General features: G+C 42.7%; 1 protein-coding gene across 1 annotated transcript in view; it reads left to right on the top strand.

The window, feature by feature from the left end:
* The window catches only part of RTEL1 (regulator of telomere elongation helicase 1), a 120,167-nt gene that overhangs the window by 47,297 nt on the left and 45,557 nt on the right, over positions 1-27,313 (top strand). The window contains exons 16-22 of the mRNA XM_032218561.1: positions 1,636-1,717; positions 5,131-5,263; positions 13,746-13,859; positions 17,148-17,188; positions 20,473-20,558; positions 22,952-23,029; positions 26,136-26,213. Coding sequence (XP_032074452.1) covers positions 1,636-1,717; positions 5,131-5,263; positions 13,746-13,859; positions 17,148-17,188; positions 20,473-20,558; positions 22,952-23,029; positions 26,136-26,213 — 612 coding nt within the window. The remainder of the gene's footprint in view (positions 1-1,635; positions 1,718-5,130; positions 5,264-13,745; positions 13,860-17,147; positions 17,189-20,472; positions 20,559-22,951; positions 23,030-26,135; positions 26,214-27,313) is intronic.

Below are 27,313 nucleotides of genomic sequence, written 5' to 3'. Positions count from 1 at the left end.
AAACTTTACCCAATGTGATGCCTTCCGGATACTTGGTTCTATTCCAGAAGAATTTTCTTAGTTTAAACCAAAAACCAGAAAACAATCACACTGAAGCAGAAAATTGGTTCGTTGACAGAGCTGGAGGCTAAAAACAGACCCAAAGAGGGAAACGTTTACTACCACTGTTTACAGATTTAAGCAGACAGAATATGCATGTTATTGGAAACAGCAATGATGTTATTAAGTGATAGAGGCAACTGCAAGCATTTGTTTGTGTCCCGTATATAACACACTTAATGCAGTGTTTCTCAACCATAGCAGCTCAGATGATTAAAGGCCTGAAGACTAAAACATGAAGAACGGTTGCAGGATTTGGGTTTGGCTAGTCTAGAGAAAAGAAGGACTAAGTGGGGGGGCATGAGAGCAGTATTCCAGTATTTGAGGGGCTGCCACCAAGAAGAGGAGGTCAACCTATCCTCCAAAGTACCTGAAGGCAAGTGAAGAAAGAATGGATGGAAACTGATCAAACAGAGAAGCAACCTGGAATTAAATAATTTCCTGACAGTGAGGACAATCAACCAGTGGGACAGCTTGCCTCCAGAAGTTCTAGGTGATCCCTCACTGGAGGTTTTCAAGCAGAGAACAGACAGTCACTTGTCTGAAATAGTATATAGGGTTTCCTGCTTGAGCAGGAGGCTGGACTAGAAGGCCTCCAAGGTCCCTTCCAGCTCTGTTCTGATTGATTGAACTTTAGGATAATTCTGGGAGTTGAAGTTCACATATTTTAAAGTTGCCAATGTTGAGAAACGCTGACTTAATGAGTTCATTAAAGCATTACAAAGCCAGTTTGGCCTAATATTAGGATTCCAGGTGACGATGAGTTCAACCCTTAGCCATGGAAAGCAGTGACTTTGTGACTTTGAACCAGTCGCTCTCACTCAGCCCAGGACTGGAAGTCTTTAAGAAGATGCTGGATTGCCATCTGTTTGAAACGGTATAGAATTTCCTGCCTAGGCAAGGGGTTGGACTAGAAGACCTCCAAGATCCCTTCCATCTCTGCTATTGTATTATATTGTATAACCTCACAGGGTAATCGTTGTGGGGAAAATAGGAGGAACAAGGAATATTAGGTACGTTTGCTGCCTTATTTCTAAAAATAATAAGGTTGGGATGCAAATAAATAAAACTATTAGGTAATGCCGCAAAACCAAAAGGACTGTGGGCTTTTGAAAAACAAAGAGACAGCTTTTCATAAACATGCCTTATTTTTGGGAGTTGTTTCCATTTCCAGAGCTTTGTTCAACACCCGTGGTGTTTTCCATTTGCCAGTATCCCTTGGCGTCCTAATGTGTTGTTAGTTGAGCTGACAGTTTAGTTCCCCTGAAGATGTCTGTTTGGGTTAAGGAATTTTTAGCTTCATCACTCAAATTCTCCTTTATGATGACTCCCAAATAATCATCTTTAACTTGGAAGGAGAGGAATTGTAAACAAAAGGATTTGGTTCATTGGAGTAAATGGACCTAATAAGTCTTGTGCAATGCATTGGATGATGATTTGCACTCCTTTTATGGATGTGTAAGACCCCTTTGAAACATCGTGATGCAGGTTCATCTCCTGTTCTTTGATTTTATCCTCTTCTGCCTCATTCTCAAGGTCCATATCCATCTTGATGAAAACAATACAAAATGGAAGCCCAGGACCGATTTGTGGGACTCGGTGCCAACGAAAAAACAAGGTAGCTTGGAGGTTAAACATGTTACAGCTTGGCATAAAATGCAGCGGTCGATTTGTTTACCCGTGTTCTGCCCCAGGCTTCCCAAGACCATGAAGCAGACTCCTCGTCCCATTAAAACCCCTTTTATTTAGTTTAAACTGAATACCTCTCCAGCAAAGTCCCGGCCAACAGTCTTTCAAGAGATTTCACAACTACAGATCAGGCTTGGAGAGCTGCCAGGCCGATATCTTCCAAACGCCACGCTGTAGCAGACAGTACTTGGCAAGAAATCAGGAACAGATCTTCACCCGAATGAATTGAACTAATTGTCTCCTGCAAACTCCATTCCCCTTTTGCTCCTCTCTATTCCCTATGAGAGGGGCCATTCACATCCACCTATGCCTTTACTCCAGAGTCAGCCCTTGTTCCTTAGCTGTTCCCTTCTCCTGGCAGCTCTGCGCATGCGCACACTGGGAACAGGCTCCAGCTGTTTGTCTGCCTCACTGATATCCAACTCCGAAGTCAACTGAGAATTGTTGGACGGCCCTGACTCCCCCCTCTGCCTCTAACACAGAGCCCTCATCAGAGCCTTCCCCAGACTCCAGGACTGGCCCATGTTCCTCCCCAACCTTCTCACTGCCTGACTCTGCCACCAGATCCGTTGGTCACTGGCGGGCCACAACAGGCTGTTAACTTAGCATGTTGTTACAATGAAGGCCATTGGGAGGCTAAATGTCTATGGAGATTCTCAGTCATCCAACTCATAATTGTCTCAAAGGTGTTTTTTCAAAAGTCAACTGGACAATGTTTCTCCTTGAAGAAGGAAGTTTTGCTTCTCATTCAAGAAATTTTATCAGTTGTGACTGGATGGTGGGTTTACCTTACTTTCATTGCCCCCAAAGTCCTGCTAGAAGCTATGAAGCTTCTTGGATGAGAAGTGAAATGTCTTCTTATGCTTCCTCAAGGAAAAACAATCCAATCGCCTTTTGAAAAATCACCTTTGAGACAACTTCAGCTAGTCTTCGACGTACAAACACAGTTGAGCCCAAAAATTTTGGTTCATAAGCGAGATAGATATTAAGCGAATTTTGCCGCATTTCAACCACATTTTTGCCACAGTTGTTAAGTGAATCACTGCAGTCGTTAAGTTAGTAACACGGTTGTTAAGTGAATCTGGCTTCCCCATTGACTTTGCTTGCCAGAAAATTCCCCAGGGCACTGTAGCCGTCATAAATACGATCAGTTGCCAAGCATCTGGATTTTGATCATTTGAAAAACGGTCATAACCCCCTTTTTTCAGTGCCACTGTAACTTCAAACGGTCACTAAATGAACTGTTGTAAGTCGGGGACTACCTGTATTGGAGACTGTTTCTTCCTTGGGGTTTTGTGCGCCAGTTGCATCCTTTCCCGAAAAGTCCAGGAAGTCTTAATCATGGTCGTAGGTCGAGGACTACCTGTAGTAATAACACTGGGGAGAAAGATAGGCCAAAATAAGGGACAGATTGAATTGTAAAGTCCACCATGCTTGTGACTGGATGCAGCAAGGAAGATATTTGATTGCATGTAACACATTGTGAGCTTTGCGAGGTCAGTGAGGCAATTCTGGGGTACCACTCAGGTAATGCGGTAGGACTACAAAGACAATAGGGCTCTCAAAGAACAAAGAGACACTTTCCAGGAATGGAGTTTCTCTGCAGGGAGTTATTTTCCTTTGCTTTTCAAAAACAATGCTTGTCTTTTCTCTCTCTCACTTTCTTCTTAAATGGGCTTTGTCTTTAGTTCCAGGAAAATTTGTAAACGTGCAGTTCAGAACACAGACTTCGTTGGAAAAAGGAAAAAAGGATTTTATTATTTTTCTTTTGATTCTGTTTGGATAATATTGCAGAGAAGTATTAAAATGGATAAGGCAGGCAGGCAGCAACCCTGGGAACAAAACCCAGAATTTTGATGTCTGTTGATCAGTCTCTGTTAAGGATTTAATAATTTATGAGGAGCTCAACTAAATGGCTTAAATAGACAAACTTCTCCTGCCAATTATGGACATTTTAAATGGGCTTCACTGATTGTTCAGGTACTCCTCGACGTATGACCACAATTGAGCCCAAAGTTTCCGTTGTTAAGTGAGACCTTTGAGTTCTGCCCCATTTTACGACCATCCTTGCCACAGTTATTAAGTGAATCGCTGCAGGTGTTAAGTTAGAAACCCAGTTGCTAAGTGAATCTGGCAACCTCATTCACTTTGCTTGTCATTAGGTTGCAAAAGGTGATTTACATGACCTCGGGACATAGCAGTGGTCATAGATATGAACCAATTGGCTAGAGTGCTGCTGGCAACTTCTGCTGTCCGCTGTCTGTCTGTCTGCAGTTTGGCAGTTCAAATCTCACCAGTGACGTGCGGTGAGAATAATGGCTGGTGAGGCACTGACACAGTGGTGGGTTTCAAATTTTTTTAGACTTCAACTCCCAGAATTCCACAGCCAGGCATGCTCAGTTCTGATTTAAAGTGACAGCATTTGTTTTTCTCCTTTGCGAAAAAGTTTCCTTCATTCTTTTTCTTCTCCCTCCCCCTCCTTCCTCCCTCTCTCCCTCCCCCCTCTCTCAAACAGACACACGCACACAGAGAAGTTGGATTAGACCATCTCTCCTACCCCCTTCCCTCTCTCACTCACACTCTCTCAAACAAACACAAACACAGAAGTTGGATTGGAGCCGATCTGAGCCTTTGATTGCAGGTGGAGCCACGTTGCCTTTTCAAACTTGTAATCAGTGAAGCTGGGCTTATATAGTTTTATCCAGCTGTGTGTGTGTATGTGTGTGTGTGCCTCACCTACGTCAGGAATTTTTAGGCTTTTAACCCTTGCTTAACTCTGCTCGAGTGATCATAAAACACCTAATGTCAGACTAGATGAGGCACATCGTTCTCCTGCCTCCTCCTGTAGAGGGTGCTTTTTAAGAGGCTTTTTTAAACAGTTAAGCAGAGTCATCCCCGGTGACTCTGGCAGCAACTAGCTCAACCTGACCTCAGCTCTTGCTTTTTTCCTTTTACATTTTCTTTTCATGATGACAGTGGTGAGGCTCTGCCTCCCCTGACTGCACGTCCCTGAATCTCACCAGGTTCAAGGTTGAGTCAACCTCCCATCCTTCCAGTTCGAAGTGGACACTGATGATGATGATGTTACCTAGTTGGATAATGAAATGTGTGCAAAAAAGCCCAGAGAGCACCAAGGACTCCGTTCTTGTGAAGATTTGATGTGGGCCCGGAGAAAAAGTGTCAAATGATTGCATTTAGTTCTTCCCTAGCAAGTTAGGGAAACAAAGTCACTCCAGATTAATAGATGCGTGACGTGTCAAATCATGCAAATCATGACCTTCATCTTTAATTTGATACGCGATGGTGCTCCTAACATTTTGTCTCCGTGTTCATTTGATACAGGGAAGATCTTGAGCTACTGGTGCTTCAGCCCCGGATACAGCATGCAGGAGTTGGTTCGTCAGGGAGTCCGCACCATTATTCTGACGAGCGGGACCCTTTCCCCACTTTCCTCTTTTGCTAAGGAGATGCAGATGTGAGTCCTGTTTTTCCCCCTCCCTTTTTGAATTAATTAAAATAATAATTAATAGGCCGCTTCAGTCAAGGTGACTCTAAATTGAGTATAAAAGCAGCAGCTGCAGCCAAAGCAATAGGCAACAATTTATTAATGTATTTATTAGAGCCATGTGGAAAGAATGCAGGATTGCAGGCTGACTCTGCCCACTGCCAGGATTAACAGATTAGCAGAGTTGGAAGGGACCTTATAAGTCATCTAGTCCAACCCCCTGCCCAAGCAGGAGACCCTACCCAATTTCTGACAGATGGTCGTCCAGTCTCTTCTTGAAAGTCTCAAGGGATGAAGCTCCCACAACTTCCGAAGGCAACTTCCGTTCCATGGATTGATTGTTCTCACTGTTGGGAAATTTCTCCTTATTTCCAGGTTGAAATCTCTCCTTGGTCAATTTCCATCCATTATTCCTTGTCTGGCCTTCAGGTGCTTTGGAAAATAGCTTGACCCCCCTCCTCTCTGTGGCAGACCCTAATATATTGAAAGATGTTATCTTGTCTCCCCTGGTCCTTCTCTTCCCTAGACTAGCCAGGCCCAGTTCCTGCAACCTTCCATCGTATGTTTTACCCTCCAGTCCCCTAACCATCCTGGTTGCTCTTCTCTCACTTTTTCTACAGTCTCAATCTCTTTTTTATAGTGTGGTGACCAAAAGGAGTTCGATTCTGACTGGCTTAAGGTTGACTCAGCCTTCCACCCTTCTGAGGTTGGTCCAATGAGGATTGCTAGGGGCAAGACGCTGCCATTGTAACCCACCCAGAGAGGGCTTTAAGGTTTACAGTCAGTTTTCACACTTATGAACCTTGCAACATCTCCATGGTCATGAGTTCAAAATTCAGGCACTTGATAACTGGCATATATTTATGACTGTTGCACTAACCTGGGGTCATGTGATTTGTCACCTGCTAGGAAGGGTCTATCTTAATTCTCTTCCTGCCCATCAGACATTCTAAGCTCCTCTGGTTTCTTTGCTCTCTGGGAAGCAGCCCCTCCCTCTTTGGAATCCAGACTACATTCCGCCACATCATGGGAGCTAGGAAGCCTGGCTTTTCCATAGGAGCCGTTACCTATGGAAAGGCTTGGTTTTTTCCCAACTCCAAGAGTTGGATAGGGAGAGGGGTTGTGAGAGGCTTTAATGAGGGATTGCAGGTTGCGTGTTTCGCTTTGGTGCAAGGTGTTTAATGTTTATGGTTTTATTATATTTATGTATTATTTTATTATTAATATTTTTAATTGCTGATTGAGAGCTTCCCAGAATTCAGTATAAAATTGTCGCCTTCCTTTCTTCCTTCTTTCCTTCCTTCCTTCCTTTTTTATGATATCTGTGCTAATGTTTATGGATTTATTATATTTCTGCATTATGCTTTATTCCTAATATTCTTTTAATTGCTGATTGGGAGATTCGCAGAGTTCCATATAAGATGATCAGTTTTACTATTTTATTATTTTATATTATTTTATATTATTTTATATTATTTTATATTATTTTATATTATTATTTTATATTATTTTATATTATTTTTTATTTTTATTATGTTATTTCATGTCATTTTATGTTATTTTGTTATTTATTTGTTATTTTATTTATTTTATTATTTCATTTTATTTTATTGATATATACCACAATATATGCCCCAATAAAGTGACTCTGAGCAGATTAGAGATTATAAAAAGATAAATAGAAAAGCAGTTAACATTTTAAAATTATACACATTTTTTTTTTAAAAAAAAACCAGGCAACTATTATTTATTTATTTGATTTTTACCTCTATTATTTATTTTTATTGCTTTATTCCTTTGTTATTGTTTATGTGGATTTTTTTCATCCTCCCCTCCCCCCTTGTGTTTTCGTAAATCACCCAGAATAGCTCCACAGCAAGATGGACAGCAAATATATTTAACACACAAATAAGTAAATAAATACAAATGCCTTAAATAAGTAAATATAGTGATTTGAATCAGAGTCAGTTTGATCTAGTGGTTAAGGCATTAGACTAGAAAACCAATGAGTTCTGGTCTCGCCTTAGCCATGAAAGTCGGCTGGGTGACTTTGGGCCAATCACCAGGAGACGGTGAGTTCTAATCCTGCCTTAGGCATGAAAGCCAGCTGGATGATTTTGGGCCAGTCCCCTGATTTTCAGCCAAACCCACCTCAGAGGGTGGTTGTTGTGGGTAAAATAGGAGAAGGAAGGTGTGTTGCATATATCTGCTACCTTGAGTTATTTGTAAAAATAATAAAGGCATGATACAAATAAACAAATAAAAAACATTAAAAAGCCATACAGTAAAATCCAAAGCCAAAGATATTTTCACATCCGTCAATAACCTTCAATAAAACAGCTGCTGTCCTTGTTCCCCACATGATGGCGGCCTACAATAAAACGAATATATTTAAGTGTCTGTGGAGGTGCTTGGTTACCCAGCTCATGGTTGCCCCAGAAGATGCTTTTTTCAGGAGGCAGCTGGACTTTCTTTTCTTTTTTCCTCGAAGACATTCTGCTTCTTCTCATCCAAGTTTCTTGGATGAGAAGAGAAACGTCTTCAAGAAAAAACAAATTCCAGTTGCCTCTTTGCAAAAGCACCTTTGGGACATGTATATTTAAGGTTTAATCCATTCCAATTAATGTGATGTTTCCTGTCCTGGAAGCTGTCCAGCATTAATTCCCACATCTTAAAAGATCTTCCAGGAAAACTTTTTCCAAGCTTCCTGAAGCCCTTGAAAATGGGAGATTCCTTGGTCTCCTCCAGGGCAAGCTGTTGCAAATCAGCCTCCAGACTCCAAATTATCTCTATAAAAGAATAGTTGGAAGTAACTTTTGCCCCGGGGTTGAAATAATATTGACAGCAGTGATAACTGAAAGAGGAAAAACTCGGGGATTTTCCACGGATATCGTCATTGTTGCCCCAATTCCTGTTACTGAACAATGTGTTTATTTTCTTCTGCGATTGTCAAGAAATCCTATTGCCTGCCCACCGTAATTAATCACTATACTTATACTGATAAAACTCAAACTCGTCAAACGTTAGTTTTGTTGTGCCCGGAAATGTCATTGGAATGCTTGACTGTTTTATCGCCCTTGGTGGGCTTGAAAAAAAAGCCAGAAATGTCTGGGTTCAAATGCAGATGACAATAGAAAGAATTTTAACGATCAACACTCAACTTGAAACAGAAACTTTACCCCGCGGAGATCCGGACCCTCACCTCTCTCCAGGCCTTCAGGAAAGCCGTCAAAACCTGGCTGTGCCGGCAGGCCTGGGGTTGATGAGTTCCCCTCCCCTCTCGACTGGTATGGCTGTGTGATTTTCGTGTATTTTAATTATGTGTACTGTTGTTTATGTTCCCTTTCCCCCCTGAGTTGTTCGCCGCCCTGAGTCCCTCCTGGAGAAGGGCGGCATACAAATAAACCAAATACAAATACTAATACAAATACTTACTGGGATTAATGGACATCCAATTAGAAAAGGATCCTGGGAGATTATTCTTGTTTGTTTGCTTCTCATGTTTCTAGACTGCTCATCTCTTTCAAAGATCACTTGATCACTGTTACGGGACTGTTATATGTTGTTGTCATTGTTCAGTCACTAAGTCATGTCTGAACCTTCACGACCCCATGGTCCCCACCACACCAGGCTCCCCTGCCCTTCATTGTGTCACGGAGGGGCCTATTTCCCAGGCTTCAATCACTTCCTGTGCTGTTTTTGTGCCTGCATATATGTATACATTCAATCTTGCAACTACTAAGATTGTTAGACGAGCAGGCACAAAAACAGCCCGGGAAGTGATTGAAGCCTGAGAAACAGGCCCCTCACGTCATCAAGAAGAGCAGCAGCAATAGCATTTAGACCTATATTCCGTTTCACAGTGCTTTGCAGCCCTCTCTAAGCGGTTTACAGAGTCAGCCTCTTGCCTCCAACAATCTGGGTCCTCATTTTACACACCTCGGAAGGACGGAAGGTTGAATCAACCTTGAGCCGGTCAGAATTCAAATGCCAAATTGCAGGCAGCCGGCAGGCAGCAGAAGTAGCCTGCAGTACTGCATTCTAACCACTGTGGCACTGCGGAGTGCTGATTTACCACAACTTGTCTAATACTTAGCAGGCCAAGGCTGGGCCGCACAAGGAAACGACAGCTAACGTACTTAAAAGCCAACCCTCAACACACCCCAATCAACATCGAAAAAGGCACCATATAAATACCGCACACAGAATAGCTCAAAGTACACACTTTGTGAGCAAGAAGTTCTCTGAGGATGGGCTCCAGCACGAGTTTGAAAGCTGAGAAGAGTCAATCTCTCGTCCCGGTGACCGACTCAGATTGGATTTTGCAACATTATCCTGGGCCACGTACAAGTTGACTTATGATCAGGATTGAGCTGCTAAATTGATGTTGCTAAGTCAGCCACCTCCAAACTTTTGGCCGTGAGGGACAGGTTCCATGAAGAGCGGTTTTTCCCACGGACCAGAGGGGGCGTGGTTTTGCCTGTGGCCTGCATCCCGCGGATTGGGTCTGTTTACCCCGCCAGGTTTCCGGCATGCCACGGCCTAGTCCTACTCTGCTTAGAATAGAATAGCTTTATTGTCATTTTGAAGGTACACTAATTGGCGTACATTAAAATGAAATCTCGCTGCATGCAGCTCTCAAAGGGTCTCCACCTCCAATGTACACTACATAAACATGACACAATAAAGACAAAATTATGCATATAACCACATATATTATACGACAAGGAGAAACAACTCTTATAAATTGTTTCAACTTGTACCCTCCAAATGACGTTATAGAGCATTTGCACACCAGAACAACTAGACACAAGGACAGTTACCCCCCCGCCCCGCATGCCATCACTCTGCTAAACATCTAATTCCCATAACACTATCAAACTATTTTATTTACTAAGACTGTAGTACTATTCTTCTCATCCTTCCTATCTCAGTAATGGCGAACCGAGTGCCCAAACCAGAATATGTGTGCGTGCAATGTGTGCACACCGTAGCACCAAAAACCCAAAGACCAGCTGGCCAGCATGCACCTGCCTGTTTTTTGGCCATATTTTGGGGCATTTTGGGGTCATTTTTCAGACTGTTTTGGGGCCAAAAAACGGTTCAAAAACAGTCTGAAAAGCACCCAACAAACTGCGTGGGTTTGGCCATTTTTGGGCTGTTTTTCAGGGCCATAAACAGCTCAAAAAAACAGCCCCCAAACAGGCCATAAAAATGGCCCAAAAAAGAACCTGAAAACGGCCCAGAAAACAGCCTGGTTTTTTTTGATGGTTTTTTGGCTGTTTTCAGGCCATTTTCTGACGCTCCGACACCCGTGAAGACCCGTTGGCGACGGTGCTTGTGCCCAAAGAGAGCTCTGCATGCCACCTCTTGCACGCGTGCCATAGCTTTGCCATCACTGACCTATCTTCTTATGACTATAGCCTTGTTGCTTGTATCTTTACGATTCATGTGGTTTTATTTAGTTTCCTAATATGACTTACTTGCTTGCTTAGTATCCTATGACTATCACTAAGTGTTGTATCTTATGATTCTTGATGAATGTATCTTTTCTTTTATGTGCACTGAGAGCTTAATGCACCGAAGACAAACTCCTTGTGTGTCCAATCACACTTGGCCAATAAAGAATTCTAAAAACACTCTAGTTTGGATGTGTACATGTACATGGCGGAAAAAAAAACCTTGCAAGTTTACAAAATGGATGGGCCCAAGGAACAAATCGGGTAGTTCTTTTAGAAATACTTCGAAACCTCCTCCCAGAGGGGAGCAACAGGAACAGGCTATGAAGTGGGTGTGTAGAGTCTCATGCACCGGGGATTGGGAACCCTTGTGCTAAGTGAAACATTTGTTAAATGAGTTTTGCCCTATTTTATGACCTTTCTTGATGACAGTTGTTAAGGGAATCACTGCAGCTGTTAAGCTAGTAACCCAGTTGTTGACTGAAAGTGGCTTCCCCATTGACTTTGCTTGTCAGAAGCTCACTGAAGCGAATCACGTGAGTTGCATAACGGGGAGCTCCGTCATAAATATGAACCAGTTGCTAAGCATCTGGAGTCTGACCACACAACCAAAAGGATGCTGCAGTGGTTTTAAGTGTGAAAAAAAAAGTCAGAAGTCACTTTTTTCCGTCCCGTTGTAACTTTGAACAGTCACTAAACAAACCATCCAAGTCGAGGACTGCCCGCATATTTGCCTTCTTTCTAGGTGTTTTTGTTCATTCATTCATAAAGTTTATACGCTGTCCGTCTTACTGGAAGTTAACTACTCATTAAATCATGCAAAATGTGAACTTTTAAGTTGCTCTGTTGTGAAGGCTGTTGATAAATGTATACAAATCTCAACAGATGTTTTGCATCTAAGTCTGAATGCAAGTTTTGCTTTGGATTTATCTCCGTTCAACTTTGTTTCTACACCTCTTTACTTTATGAAAATTAATGTCCATTTCAAGCCACTGTGTACTATCCCGGCCAATAATCTCCATGAAATATGTGAGAAATGTCCCCCCCCCCCTTGCTTTATTTTTATTACTCTGGATAATAAGAGTGGAAGGTTGGTAGGTACAGTATCTGGACTTATTTTGTACAGGATGAACATTTATGTAAGATTACCATCAGTGCAAAGTGAATTATGTTATTAAACAACTTCCTTTAGACTTAGAGAATTGTCTTTTCTCCTTGTGAAAATTGTCAACTCTCCTTCCTCTCAGGAAACAATGTGCACAATGGAGGAGGTTGTAGGAATGAATTTAATGACTATCTACGGGTAGTCCCTGAGTTAGGACCACAACTGAATCCAAAATTTCTCTGGCTAAGCGAGATAGCTAAATGAGTTTAGCCCCATTTTACGACCTTTCTTGCCACAGTTGTTAAGTGAATCTTTTTATTATTATTATTATTATTATTATTATTATTTTAAAAAAATTATTAAAGGTTGTAAAAAAGGCAAGGTTTATAAAATACAAAAAAAAGAAATAGAACTCATTACATGTTTACAACGCAAATGGCAAAAATTCATACATATATATACATAGTTCATCTCACCTTGCCTATCTACATATCTACCTAAGGTAAGTAAGTAAAGGAAAGGGAAAAGAAAAGAGGGAAGAAAAAAAGAAAAAAGAAAAGAAAAAAAAAGAAACAGTATGAAGCTAGATTACTAATTCTATGCAGGTATTCATAACGGACTTTTCCTATCAGATCGTCAAAAGTTTTTTTCAACACTGTAGTCTATTGATATTACTTGTAGGTGAATTCTCACCTCTAATATATATCTTATCTCATTTGTTACTTAGCCTTTGTGGATCATAATCTCTTTTAAATTGTTCCCTAAGTCATTTTAAGTCAATAAAATATCTCATTTATATATCTTAATTCTCATTGTCTTTCTTATCAAACCATTTGTATAGTTTCTCCCAGACTTTATAGAAGTCTGTGTCTTCTTTTTCGTTAATCAGCATTGTCAGTCTATTCATTTCCGCTATTTCTAAAATTTTATTCATAACCATTGTACTAGTGGGGGCATTTTCTTTCTTCCAGCACTGCGCATATGAGATTCTTGCCGCCATCAGGATATGAACGAGTAAATATTGATGGGATTTAATTATTATCCCTAATGGAAACATTTCCGGATTGAGGTTTAATTTAGTTGACATAATTTCGTTTAACCACCTTAGTATTCGCTTCCAATATGTCTTAGCCACCGGACAAGTCCACCACATGTGGTAGTATGTGCCCAGTGTTCTTTTACATTTCCAGCATTTCGCCGATGATTTTGTGGAAATTTTTGCCAGTCTTGTCGGAGAGAGATGCCAGCGGTAAAACATTTTATATACGTTTTCTTTGTTCTTTGTTAAATGAATCTTGACAGCTGTGAAGCTAAACAATTAATCAGTGGAACAACTTGCCTCCAGAAGTTGTGGGTGCTCCAACACTGGAAGTTTTTAAGATGATGTTGGGTAACCATTTGTCTGAAATGGTGTAGCTTTTCCTGCCTGAGCAGGGGGTTGGACTGGAAGACCTCCAAGGTCCCTCACAACACTTCTGTTATTCTTACTCTAAGTTAATAACGTGGTTGTTAAGTGAATCCTGCTTCCACATTGACTGGTCTTGTCGGAAAGTCACAAAAGACCTCTGGGACCCCACAACCGTCATGAATACATGCCAGTTGCCAAGCATCCGAATTTTGATCACGTGACCATGTGTGTGGGGAGTTGGCCGTAAGTGTGAAAAATGGTCACTTTTTTCAGTGCCGTTGTAACGTCGGTCACTAAACGAATGCTTGTAGGACTCCCTGTAATGTTGCTGCAGATTGCTACACTTAACCCTAAAGTACTCACCGGTGGCTGCCTGCTCATCCTGCCTGGTTCCAGGAATTAGGCAGGCAAATATTAAGCCGTGAAGCCCATATCTCTAATAGGCTGATTACATTGTGTTGACTCTCTCTTTTTCTTTAGACCGTTCCCAGTTCATCTGGAAAACCCACATGTTATCGAGAAGCATCAAATTTGTGTAGGAGTCATACCCAAAGGACCGGATGGAGGTTTGCTGTCCTCCACTTTCGAGCATAGGTAATGAATTATTTCCTGTTTGGTATCCCCCAGCTGCTATTATTATTATTATTATTATTATTATTATTATTATTATTCGCAACAACAGAATTGTATCACAGCGGCCAGTTGTTTCGCCGGATTTGGCATTGATTACTAGCCGGGCCCCACCCAGGAGCCTAGGACGTCGGAACGTATTTTCGTAATATGTGTCAAGCAGTGCGACTTTTTGCATTTGACTGATGGTGATTTTGTCAATTTTTAACTGTTTTAAATGTAATTCCAGTGCTTTTGGAATAACACCCAGTGTGCCAATTGCCACTGGGATTACCACTGCTGGTTTGTGCCATAGTCGTTGAATTTCAATTTTTAAGTCCTGGTATTTCGCGATTTTTTCATGTTCCTTCTCATCGACCCTGCTATCACCTGGTATTGCGATGTCTATGATTGTAACCTTATTTTTCTTAATCAGTGTGTTGTTGTTGTTGTTGTTGTTATTTTGTTCTGCAGGGAAACAACCGAGATCAAGAGAGCAACAAAGATCTCTCCTTTCAACCTTGGTTTACCAATATTAATTAGGATAGGACAGGTATAGGCATAGGGAAGGATAGGATACGCAAGGGATGGGGAATGGAATAGATAGAATAACAGAACTGGAAGGGACCTTGGAGGTCTTCTAGTCCAACCCCCTGCTCAGGCAGGAAACCCTACCCCACTTCAGACAAATGGTTGTCCAATCTCTTCCTAAAAACCTCCAGTGGTACAGCATTCTCTTCTCGCTCAGGTATTCGCTTTCCTTTCAGGTTATTAATAGGACAGTGGGTCGCCCCCCCCCCCCCCCAAGAAAGAGGCTCAAATGGTCAACAGGGTCAAGTTCCCCCCCCCCCTCCATTCAGGCCCTCAGAGGCCTGGGTTGAAAAAACAAACCAGGCCTCAATCCCCTCCCTTCCCCCACACTGGGGGGGGGGGAGAGAAAGACTCCCCCATCCGTGTCCATCTCCCATTAAGGGGCCCCGGCGGGTTCCCCTTACTGGCAGGACGAGACCCGGAGATATTGGCCTCCCCGCCGGTGCAGGGGAAGGGACCAGGCCGCCCAGGGGGCCCCTTCTAGCACTGATGATGGAAAGGTCTGCAAGAAAACCACTAAGGTCAGAGAACACCAAGGACTCTGCACTTCCCCTTCCCTTTAACGAATGGTGCTATCAGTTCTAATTGCAAAATATATGCTTATTCATATTCTTTGACGTATTTTTTCTAACTCAAAAAAAACAAAAACAAAAGCCCATTTAGATCAGCTGGCCAAAGATCACAGATAAACCTTAGCGGGTGTTGCTAAGTTGAAAAGTCACTATTGCAAATTTGCCATTCTTCTTGAACAACACCATCTGCATTCTCCATTTGTCATATCTCTATTTATCATCCTAGCACAGCGTTCCTCTTTCCTCAGAAAGCAGACAATGGATGACTTCCTACGTGCGGAGATAAAACTATTACAGGAATCTTAACTGTTTCAGGGAATTTGGCCCCCAGAAAGCATCTTAGGAGAGAAGATCCCTGACGAAGCACTAGGGAAAGCGATGCCGGTGAACTTGTGATTGCGCATTTGCACATTTCTCAGGGTTCTGCTGTGCCCTTCACTTCATTTTGTTCGCTGTCACGTTTCACAACCTTTGGATCAGAGGTCGGCCGACAAATACCACTAAGGCCACTGCTCCGCCAGCTAAATTGTTTACTAGTCTGCTTCAAGGTGTTGGTGGTCACCTTTAAAGCCCTTCATGGGTCCAGGTTACCTGAGGGACCGTCTCACCCCACTGGGACTGGCCTGTACCATTTGTGCCGGTGGAGGAGGCATGCTGCCAGTCCCGGCAGCCTCATTATTCTAGTTGGGGTAGGGGGAGATGCAGGAGAAGAGTCTTTCTGCTGTTGCTTCTTCCCTCTGGAACATCTCCACCCCCACCTCGCTCCCATGTGAGATTGGACCCAACCCTGCTATCTTTTCCTAAGGGCCTAAGGACCTGGTTCTGCCCGTTGGGTTAGGTCCCTAGTGGGGGGGATCAGCATAATGGAGGTGATTGACTAATAACAGATTCCCCCCTCTCTGCCCCTGCCCTCCTCACTTGTCATTACATTACACACACACACACTGTATTTTTCGGAGTATAAGACACACTTTTTTCCCTCAAAAAAAAGGGTGAAAATCTGGGTGTGTCTTATACATTAAATATAGCATTTTTAGCCTCCCGAAACCCCTCCCCCTTTGCAAAAATGGCCATGCATAGCCTTTAGGAGGCTTCCAGAGTGCTCCTGGGGGCTGGGGAGGGCAAAAATGAGCAAAAAACAGGCCGTTTTTTGCTCGCTTTTGACCCCTCAGCCCCCAGGAGTACTCTGGAAGCCTCCTAAAGGCTATGCATGCTCTTTTTTTAACAAAACGGGCCCGTTTTCATGAAAAACAGGCCGTTTTTTGCTTGTTTTTGCCTCCCCCCCCAGCCCCCAGGAGCACTCTATAAGCCTCCTAAAGACTATGCATGCCCCCCCCTTTTTTTGACAAAAAACGGGCCTGTTTTTGCAAAAAAAGTGCCATTTTTGGGAGGTCTGCAAAGTGCAAAAACTTTTTATAAATTTGCCTCTTCAAAACCTTGGTGCATCTTAAACTTTGAAAAATATGGTATATATACACAGACACAAACACACACACACACACACGGTCCTTGACTTAAAACAGTTCATTTAGTGACCGTTGAAAGTTGCAATAGCACTGAAAAAAACCGACTTATGAGTGTTTCCCATACTTAGGACCGTTGCAGCTTCCTCATGGTCCTGTGATCATATTTATGACCGTTGCAGTGTCCCGGGGTCATGTGATCAGGTTTTGCGACCTTCTGACAAGCACGAGTCACTGGGGAAGCCGTCTTAACTGTCTTATTAACTTATCAGCTGTGATAATTCACTTAACATGTGTGAGAAGAAAGGTCACAAAACGGGGCAAGACTCAGTTAACCAATACTTTGGGTTCACTTGTGGTCGTAAGTTGAGGATGACCTGTACCTGATAGGAATTTTAGAGTCACAGGTGGAAAGATGGCAGTTAGTTAGGCTGTGCCGGAGCCCACAAACAGATAGTTTTGTTGCTGAAGAACAATTCCACACAGCTTGGAGAGGCACGGAAAGCAATTTTAGCACCATGAACTGAGCATGGAAAAGAGATTCATTTATCTTTCCCGCAAATTATTGTGACAATTGAGCAATATGACCACCTTCCTAACACCTAGAAGCTGCATGCTGATGGGATTCCTTCTCTCTTCATTTACAGATTCACGGAAGAATGCCAGTCCGCCATTGGGAAAACCGTAGGTAAAGCAGAAAGAATCTGGGTGCAGGTCAGGACTGAATGCTCCAGTGCAGTTGATAGGGTACATAACAGAATAAGTGAGGGTTGAAGGAGGAGATAAGTCAGAATGCGGATATTGGTGATTCTTTAAAAGCTGGTGGGCTATAAAATCTGTTTCTGGAACCACTCTTGGTAAGCAGCTGTCAGTCCAGAATACTCAAGGTGCTAGTCGTAACTTATAAAGCCTTTCATGGTATTGGATCTGGGTACTTGAGAGACCACCTGCTGCCAATTACCTCCCACAGACCCATTAGATCTCACAGGGTTGGCCTCCTCCGGGTTCCATCTACTAGCCAATGCCATCTGGCTACTACCCGGGGGAGGGCCTTCTCTGTGGCAGCTCCGGCCCTCTGGAATGAACTCCCTGCAGGGATTCGGACCCTCACCTCTCTCCAGGCCTTCCGAAAAGCCGTTAAAACCTGGCTTTGCCGGCAGGCCTGGGGGTGATGAGTTCCCTCCCCTCTCGACTTGTATGGTTGTGTGACTCTTGCTTATTTTAATTATCTGTATTTCATTTTTATGTTCCCCTTTTTCCCCTTTTGAATTGTCCGCAGCCCTGAGTCCTCCCGGAGAAGGGCGGCATATAAATAATAAAATTCAATTCAATTCAATTCAAGGGGACATTACAATTTCACGTCATACTGTATAATTCAGGTTTGTGTGTGTGTGTTTGTGTCTTCATCCCATTACGCTGGCCTCTCTCCACCCAGTCAGGCAGGGAAGGGATTTAGACTTGTATACTTAGACTTATATACTGCTTTCTAGTGCTTCACAGCCCTCTGCAGTGGGCAGAGTTAGCCTGCAATACTGCATTATCAGATAGATAGATAGATAGATAGATAGATAGATAGATAGATAGATAGATAGATAGATAGATAGATAGATAGATAGATAGATATAGACAGACAGACAGACATAGATGATGGATGGATGAATGGATGGATGGATGGATGGATGGATAGATATAGACAGACAGACAGACATAGATGATAAATGGATGGATGGAAAGAAGGATAGGTAGGTAGCTAGGTAGATAGAAGATAATAGGTAAGTAGATAGACAGACAGAGGGCAGACTGGCGGGCTGAGAAAGCAATAACACTTATATACCTCTCCACAGAGATTTACAGCCCTCTCTGAGTGGTTTACAGAGTCAGCCTCTTACCCTCAACAATCTGGGTCCTCATTTTACCAACTTGGGAAGAATGAAAGGTTGAGTCAACCTTGAGCTGGTCAGGATCGAACCCCTGGTAGATGAAAATTGAGTTAGCCTGCAATACTGCATTCTAACCACTGTGCCACCAGGGCTCTTGGGTGTTGTGAATTCTGTCAGAACTCTTTTAAGTGGCAGGATCTAGGAAGAGAGCCGCCTCTGCCATTGCCTCTGCCCTGTGGAGGTGAGGCAGGCCCCTATTCAGAATCCTTGCTTAGTTCTAAAGCTTTAATTTTTACATATACTGTTTTTATATTTTAACATTTTATCATACTGCCCAGAGTGTGTCTCTTGAGAGAGTTGGCCGGTTTGAAAGTGTGAAAAATAATTTGTGCAAGCACGCAAACACATAGTATGTGTATGCATTTGTGTGTACATTTGTGGGCTTGTGTACACACAACCATCCCTAAGTTATCCTTTTTGAGGCCAAGACCTAAATTAGTCAAGTACCTGAGCATCTCTTCAGACTTCAGTTGGGACACATTTTCAGTGTCTTATTCTTGGAGTCTCATGTCAGCGGTGCAGAAATAGCCAATTTCTTGACGTTGAAGGGAATCACTTCTCAGATTCAGTGGGAATCATAGAGTTGGAAGTGACCTTAGGATGTCATTTCATCTAGAGATCCCCTACAGCAGGTGTGTCAAAAGTTGATTTCATTGAGGGCCACATCAGGGTTGTGTTTGACTTCGGGGGTTGGGGGGGTGGCCAGCTCGCCGTCATTTATGTCAGGGGTACCTGGGTTGGTCTGAGCACTCTACTAGTGAAAACAAGCTCTGTTTTCGGTTGTAATGGCTTCCTGCAACCCTCTGCCAGCGAAAATGGAGCTCGGGAGGGCAGCATGCGGGCTGGTCCTTCGCTGTTTCAATGTATTTATTCTTGTACCCCAAAATTTTAGGGATAGGAAGAGGGCTGAGAGAGGGCAGGAAGGGGAAGAGAGAGGGTAGGAGTAGGGGAGAGGTAAGGGTAGAAAGAAGGGGAAGGAGAGGAGGAAGGAAGGAAGTAGAGAAGGAAGGGAGGGAGGGAGAAAAGAAAGGGAAAATAAGGTAGTGTTACAACAGGCGCTAGGAATGGTAAACAAAACAACCCAAACTGTATATTACAACCTTTTAAATGGAATAACAAAAGTATAAGAATGGCAAAGAAAAAGAATAACTATGTGAATGTATACCTATACTTGTATGTAAGAGAATAAATGATAGTAAGAATATAAAACACAATATAGGTAAACAATATTTTGTTATAAATAGCTAAGTATAAATAAATATAGAATAGTACATAAAAATGGATAACGAATAAGGACACCATGAATGCAAGATAGAAAGGTATAGAAGGGAAAACACTAACTGTAAAGAAACCGATACGGAACTGCTGTATGATACATGATGGAACTTCTTGTTCCTATGTTGTTTTAAGTCATGTGTCTGTTTCTGCTGATGTGTTTATGTGTTTAACATAAAATAAAAAATTTAAAAAAGGAAGAGGGCTGAGAGACTGAGACTTTGCTTTGTTGAGAACAGGGCTGTAGTGAAATATAAGTACCCCTTGACGTACAACCATTCACTTAGAGGCCGAAGTTACAATGGTGCTGAAAACAGTGACTTGCACCCAGTGACTGTACTCACAACCATTGCAGCATCCCACCCACATGTGATCCAAATGTAGACACTTGGCAACCGGCATGTATTTACAACGGTCTCAACGTCCCGAGTTACATGATCGTCATTTGGGACCTTCCCGGACGGCGTCTGAGAAGCAAAGTCAGTGGGAGAAACCGGATTTGCTTAATGAATCATGATGCTCTTAATTGCAGTGGTTTGCTTAATATCAGTGGCCCAAAAATATCATAAAGTGGGGGTGCAATTCACTTAACAGCTGCCTTGCTTAGCAACATAAATTCTGGTCCCTAGTGTGGTCGTAAGTCAAGGACTGCCAGTAGATCAGCAGAGGAATGTCCAAAGGTGTTTTAAAAAGCAAATGTTCTCTCAGTACTCAAGTCAGATAAAGTTGCTTTAACTCACTCTGTGTTTTATTGCAGTTAATCTTGTCCGAATAATACCAAATGGGCTCCTGGTGTTTTTTCCTTCATATCCGGTCATGGAGAAAAGCCTGGAATATTGGAAAGTAGGTTTTGGCTTCGGGGAACAGACTAGCCTTTAGATTGGGGTGCGGGGTGGGGTGTTTCCACCAAATTTGGCCACTTTTAAGACTTGTGGATTTCAACTTGAACAACCTGGCTGGGGAATTCTGGGGGTTGAAGTCATAAACGATTTAGATGAGCGAATAGAAGGGTCACTCATCAAATTTGTAGAGGACACGAAGCTGGCAGGAATAACCAACACCCCAGATGATAGGCTCAAGATCTATGGATCTTGACAGACTTGTTCACCAGGCCCCATCCAACAAAATGAAACTCAATGTAGAGAAAAATCGGGTTTAGAAAGAAAACATAATTGTGAAAGACAGATTAGAAATAAAAATTAAAATAAGCAAGAAAATGGTTAGCAGAACACCTGTCTGATCTTCATGAACATAAATCACCAGGTTCTATCCCTCTGTTAATGCAACCTAGGATTGTATTAGGTTTGTTGGCTGCTGCAGCACATTACTGAACTCATGTTTAAGTGATCATGCTCTGGGACTCCAAGATCCCTCTCACAGCTACTATTTTTGAGCCAGGCTTTGCCCAATCTGTACTTGTACCCCTGGCTTTTCCTGCCCAAGTGTAAAACTTTGCTTTTCTCCACATTAAATGTCATTTTGTTGGATAGGGCCCATTGTTCAAGTCTGTCAAGATCTTTCTGGATCCTGAGCTTGTCTTCTGGGGTATTGGCTATTCCTGTCAGTGTCATCTGCAAATCTGATGAATTCCCCTTCTATTCCTTCACCTAAGTCATTTATGAAGATATTGAAGAGTACTGGGCCTAAGACGGAACCTTGTGGCACCCAACTGCTTCCTTCCTTCCATGTAGATGTACTACTTGATGAGTACGATTTATCAGTTACAAATCCATCTGGTGGCGATGCTGTTCATCCCACATTTTTTTAGCTTACCAAGAAACAAGTTGTCTACTTTGTCAAATGCCTTGCTGAAGTCTAAATATACTATGCCCGCAGCATTTTGCTGATTTACTCACTTTGTCAACAAATGAAATAAGAATGGTTTGGGGAAGGAAGGAGGGAATGTAGGAGAGAAGGAAGGGGGGAAGGAAGGGGGAAAGGAAGGAGAGAAGGAGAAAAGAAAGGAGGGAAGGAAGGAAGGAGGGAAGGAGAGAAGGGGAAGGAGGGAGGGAAGGAAGGGGAGTAGGAGAGAAGAAACGAGGGAAGGAAAGCGGGAGGGAGGGAAGAAGAAGTAAGACCGTTGTAAGATAAGATGGATATATGGGATGTTAAAAAAGCAATCTTCAAGTATATTGTCAACAGTAGGGAAAAATTGTTATAAATACATATTATTAATAACAGTTATGAGATCATATAATTGTGAATGTATATATGAAATTGATAAAATTAAAATAATTTTTAAAAAAAGAAATAAGAATGGTTTGGCATGATTTGTTTTTAACAAACCCGTGCTGGCTGGTAGTTATAACTTTATTTGTTTTTAGATGTTCAAAAATCTGTGTTTTGATTATCTTTTCCAGTAACTTCCCAGATATTGATGTTAGACTGATTAGTCTGTAGTTTCCTGGATTTATTTGTTTCCTTTTTTTTTTTTTTTTTTTTTGAAGATGGGAACCACATCAGCTTTTTTCCAATCCTCTGGTAGTTCCCCACTGTTCCAAGATTTTTTAAAACTATGATACAAGGGTTCTGAGATGACATCTGCCAGCTCCTTCACAACTCTGGGATATAATCGGTCAGATTCAAGATCTCGTGAAGTATTAGTACTGCTTTATAAAGCTTTAGTAAGACCACACCAGTTTTGGTCAGACATAACTGGTGAAGACATTGGAAAGAGCGTAAAGAAGAGCAACTAAGATGATTAGGGGCCTGGAAGCTAAAATATGAAAGGACTAGGGGTGATATAACAGTCTTCTAATATTTGAGTGGCTGCCACAAAGAAGAGGGAGTCCTATTCTCCAAAGCAGCTGAAGGCAGGCCAAGAAGCAATGGATGGAAACTAATCAAGGAGGAAGCAACATACAACTAAAGGGAAACTTCCTAACAATTAACCAGTGGAACAGCTTGCTTTCAGAAGTTGTGGGTGCTCCATCATTGGAGGCTTTTAAGAAGAGACTGGACAACCCCTTGTCTGAAATGGTATAAGGTTTCTTGCTTGAGCAGGGGGTTGGACTAGAAGACATCTGCAGTCCCTTCCAATTCTTATTGCTCTTATGTGCCTTGAAGAACTCCCAGGATTCCCTAGCCAGCCACACTGGCTGAGAAATTCTGGGAATTGAAGTCCACAAGTCTCAAAGTGGCCAGGTTTGGAGACTCCTCCAAATTTAGATGATGGGGGAGTTCTCCCTATTTTTTATTTTATTTTAATCTAATCTCTTCTGTCTCTGCTCTGCTAGGCCAATGATTATGCAAGAAAAATAGAAGCCCTGAAACCAATATTTGTAGAACCGAGATACAAAGGAGCATTTACAGAGGTCGGTGAGACTTCATCATACTTGTTTTCCCAAGAAATGACTTTTCTTTCAGAAGCCTTGCGTAAACCTTATTAACTGATAGTCTTGGCTTAGTGATATATTCAGATGCTTTCGTAAGTCTTTGCCTGAGCAGGGGGTTGACTAGAACGGGGGTGTTAAACTCGTGGCGTCATATTATTGTCACATGACATATCGCAACGTTTTCCCCAGCGTGTGATGCATCCAGCCTCGTGTTTAAAAAAGTTCCGATGATCGTGCGGCACAGCTGATTGTCACAGCTGATTCTTGGAACTCTTTTTAATATTTTTTTTTAGCATTTTTAAACTTTTGATTAGGGCGAACCAGTAGTAAAAAAATTCTTTAAAAAAGTTCCGATGATCAACTGTGCGTCAATCAGCTGTGCTGCATGATTCATGTTTGCTGCAAAGCAGGAAATCCTGCTTTCTAGTGAATCTAAATCACGCAGCACAGCTGTGTCCTCACCCCGTTCCAATTACCTTTGCAGACTCCGAAAAGGCTTCTTAGCGCCTGCGAAGCGAACTGGTAGCAGACTTCGGAGCATTTCACCCCCTGCTCCAAGGTCCCTTTCGATTTGTATTCTATTTTATTCCTCCTCATCATCACTGATGGGCTGCGCTTGTGTGATTTCCCCACCCGAAGCCTCAGGATTGCTCTGCTGCACCTGTGCTTCAGCCAAGTTACTCTCAGTTGGCTGCTTGGAGCCATTCACCAACTCCCTTCCAGAAATGCCTGGGACTGGTTCCTCCTCCTTCCCCAGACTGACATCTAGAGTGGTCTCTGGAGTAGCCATCACAGCCACAGAGCCACGTTTTGATGTCTTTCCTGAAGGCCAGTGAAAGAGGCCAGTGGGGCCCCTGTCTTACTTTTGGGGTGAGGGAGATTGTTCCATAGGGCGGGGATAACAGCAATGGTCTTCCTGAAACCCTGCCAGTTGGACCTTTTTTGGTTGGCAGAGTCCACAACATATTATAAGGGCCAAGGTGGCGCAGTGGTTAAATGCAGCACTGCAGGCTACTTCAGCTGACTGCAGTTCGGCTGTTCAAATCCCACTAGGCTCAGGGTTGACTCAGCCTTCCATCCTTCCGAGGTGGGTAAAATGAGGACCCGGATTGTTGTTGGGGGCGATATGCTGACTCTGTAAACCGCTTAGAGAGGGCTGAAAGCCCTATGAAGTGGTATATAGTAACAAGTAACAAGCTTGTTGCTTGTTGCTATTGCTATCTTCCCCGCCCAACTTCGGCAGGACAAAAAAAAGGATTCCATGGGTAATTATATTTATTTATTCAGAGTAGCGGTAGGGAACCAGCCCTTTATGACTTGTGGACTTCAACTCCCAGAATTCCTGAGCCAAACAGGAGTTTGGGGGTTGAAGTCCACAAGTCATAAAAGGCCCATAGTTCCCCACCTTCTAATTTGGAACATCAGTTCTGCCAGTTCTGTTTGGCTAACATGCTAAGTTTGAGATGGTTAAACCTCTGCTTTTGGGGCATGTATTTTATTCATGTTATACACACACACACACACACACACAAAAAAAAAACAGCCTGTTTGGTGGTAGGTGGTTCAGTGAATGTTGCAAAGCCGGTCAGTGGGTTAATGAGGTAATTAGGTTAGCAGCCAACATGTAGCCCATATTAGCTGCCTAACCTAGCTAGTCAATTTGGGGGCTGGCAATTAAAGGTGGTTTGGGACTTGATCACTGCACAGTCATTTCTTTAGGGAAAGCCAAGATTAGTAAATGCTAAGTGAGAAAAAGGCTATTTTTACTCCATGAGAGAGAAGACAAGAGTGGCCTTGGAAGCAGGGAAAGAATTATGTGTTCTTTCTGTGAACCTTCCTGTGTGAGTAGCAGGAGGGAGTTTACTGTTCTCCTTTGTCCAGCACAACTTGTCCAGTCTTGAGAAATTTCTTATAGCAGCTGGAAGAGAGCAGTGCTAACAGGTGATCAGTTATCATGAACCTTAGCAACTCTTGCTTTAAAGCCAGTGTTTCCCAATGTTTATTATTATATATTTTTATTTGTATTCAAAATAAAGTTAAAATACAAATACAGAGCTCAAAAAAAAAAAATCCTAAAGGACAAAAAGAAAAAAGTTCCACAAAACAATCAAAGCATTAGAAAGGTGCATCACAAAAAAAGACATTACACATACTATCCCCTCTAGTTGAATACTGATCAATATATTATTATTATTAATTGCAAATAGATTCAATTGTTTAAAAAAAAATTGGAGGGCTTGTTTTGTTGGTGTTTTCCAATCTTGATCACTTGCAAGTGGGAAGGACACTGCTTGAATATATGTTCAGTTCAGGACCTTGCTTTTATTACGCGCTCTACATGGGGCTGCCCTTGAAAAGCATCCAGAAGCTTCCATCGGTTCATAATGGGGTGGCTTGAACAGTTTTGCTCATGTGTCGCCTCTCTTGCAGGATGCATTGGCTGCCGACATGTTTCTGAGTCTAATTTAAGGTGCCGGTTGTGACCAGGAAACACTGCATGTTTTGCAACTAGGTTATTTGAAGGACCATCTTTTCCCAGCCACATCTACTGGATCCTCCAGAGCAGGGAGGCAGAGAATGTTACGGATGCCTTCTCTTAAAGAGGTCCATCTTGTGGGACCTAGAAGAAGGGCCTTCTGTGTGGTGGCTCGCTCCTTGTGGAACATTATCCTTAAGGAGATAAGATAAGCCCCCACCTTCACATTCCTTCATAAGGCCTGAGGACCTTGTTCTCCCAGTGGGCTTAGGGACCCAAGAGTGATATGGAGCCCATCACATGGCTGATCTGGTGGGGAGGGCTGTGTGTGGAAGTTTATTGAGTTCTGTCCTTGGGTTTTATCTTTGTAAGCCACCTGCAGTCGCCGCGGGTGATCTGAGCAGCTGTTTAGACTGACTCGTGATGCACCTCTACTCACAACTTGACAACAGAAATGAAGCGGGGACGGGAGGAGAATTCCCCTTTCATGAAGGGAATTGTGAGAGAATATTAATATGCACAGTAAACCACAATTACCTCTGTGTGTGTGCAGGCATGCGTGTGCTTGAGTGTATGCATTTTATTTAAATTAATCTAATTTTTCCCTAGGTTATGGATGGCTATTATGAAAAGGTGGTCTGCCCAAAATCAAATGGCGCTATTTTCTTGGCTGTGTGCAGGGGAAAGGTATGTGTTGCTCAAACGTATATATATTCATTCGTTCATTCATTCTCCTCCTCTCTCTGTTTGTGTGTGTGTGTTGTGGCTGCTGTTAGTTTTTAATGCAGATCCTTCTCCCAGTTCAAAATTCAGAATTGTTAAGCTCTAGAATGAGAGCAGTGTATATTCAAACTGTACAGTCAGTATAAATATGACTAGATTCTAGAGCTGTGACGGCCAGCTGTCGCCCCAGCCCAGCTCCAACGGGGTGCACGTGCGGGCGGCACTCACATTGCATTTTGGGGGTTTGTGCTCATGCGACCCTGCGACCCGTTTTGGGCCTGGAAGGCCTGCACCAACCTGGTAGCCAAAAATGGATTGGGGGGGGGGGATGGTTCATGCACGGGGACACACATGCATGGGGCTCATGCATGGGGGAGCACTCACATTGCATTTTGGGGTTGTGCACACCTGCGCACGCTTTGGGCACTTGGCACCAAAAAGATTAGCCATCACTGTTCTAGAGCAATATTTTCAAACTTGTCTCTTTTAAAAGGGATGGACTTCAACTCACAAAATTTCCCAGCCAGCACATCTGGCAATCTAGTCTTCCACATATCTCACAGCTGCCAAGTTTGAAAAAAAAAAACTGGTCGAAATTAAAGCCAGCGTCCTCCCATCCAAGTAAGAATCAGATTCAATTCCAGATAACTTGTCCAGAAAAGCCAACACTGACTACATAGTACCACCTGATGCTTCGTACGTTGCTTATTTTGGACACACTGCATTTCCTCCTATGCATGACCAACATGCGGGCTGAGGGTTTCTCAGAAGAGAAGTCTACAGATCTTAAAGTTGAGAAACACTGCTCTCTTGTACGTGCTGGAAGTCATCTTTCCTTCTGATTCTCAAAAGACTGAAAAGAGGCCTTGCTTTTGAATTAGGGAGAAAGCTCTTGAGTGTCCCTCGGACGGTAATCAGTCAATCCTAAAGGACATCAATCCTGATTGCCTCAAAAGTGTATTTTCTTTAAACAAACAAAACTCTCAAAAGAGTTTTTCCCATCCCTCCATCATCAGAACTCAGGGCTGAAATGCCACCGGTTCGGTAGCCTGAACCGGTAGTTA

This window comes from Thamnophis elegans, chromosome 5 (assembly GCF_009769535.1).
Source record: "Thamnophis elegans isolate rThaEle1 chromosome 5, rThaEle1.pri, whole genome shotgun sequence".
Taxonomy (NCBI): Eukaryota; Metazoa; Chordata; class Lepidosauria; order Squamata; family Colubridae; genus Thamnophis; species Thamnophis elegans.
Note: the sequence above shows the minus strand (reverse complement) of the source record. Positions and strands in the feature narration are given on the sequence as shown.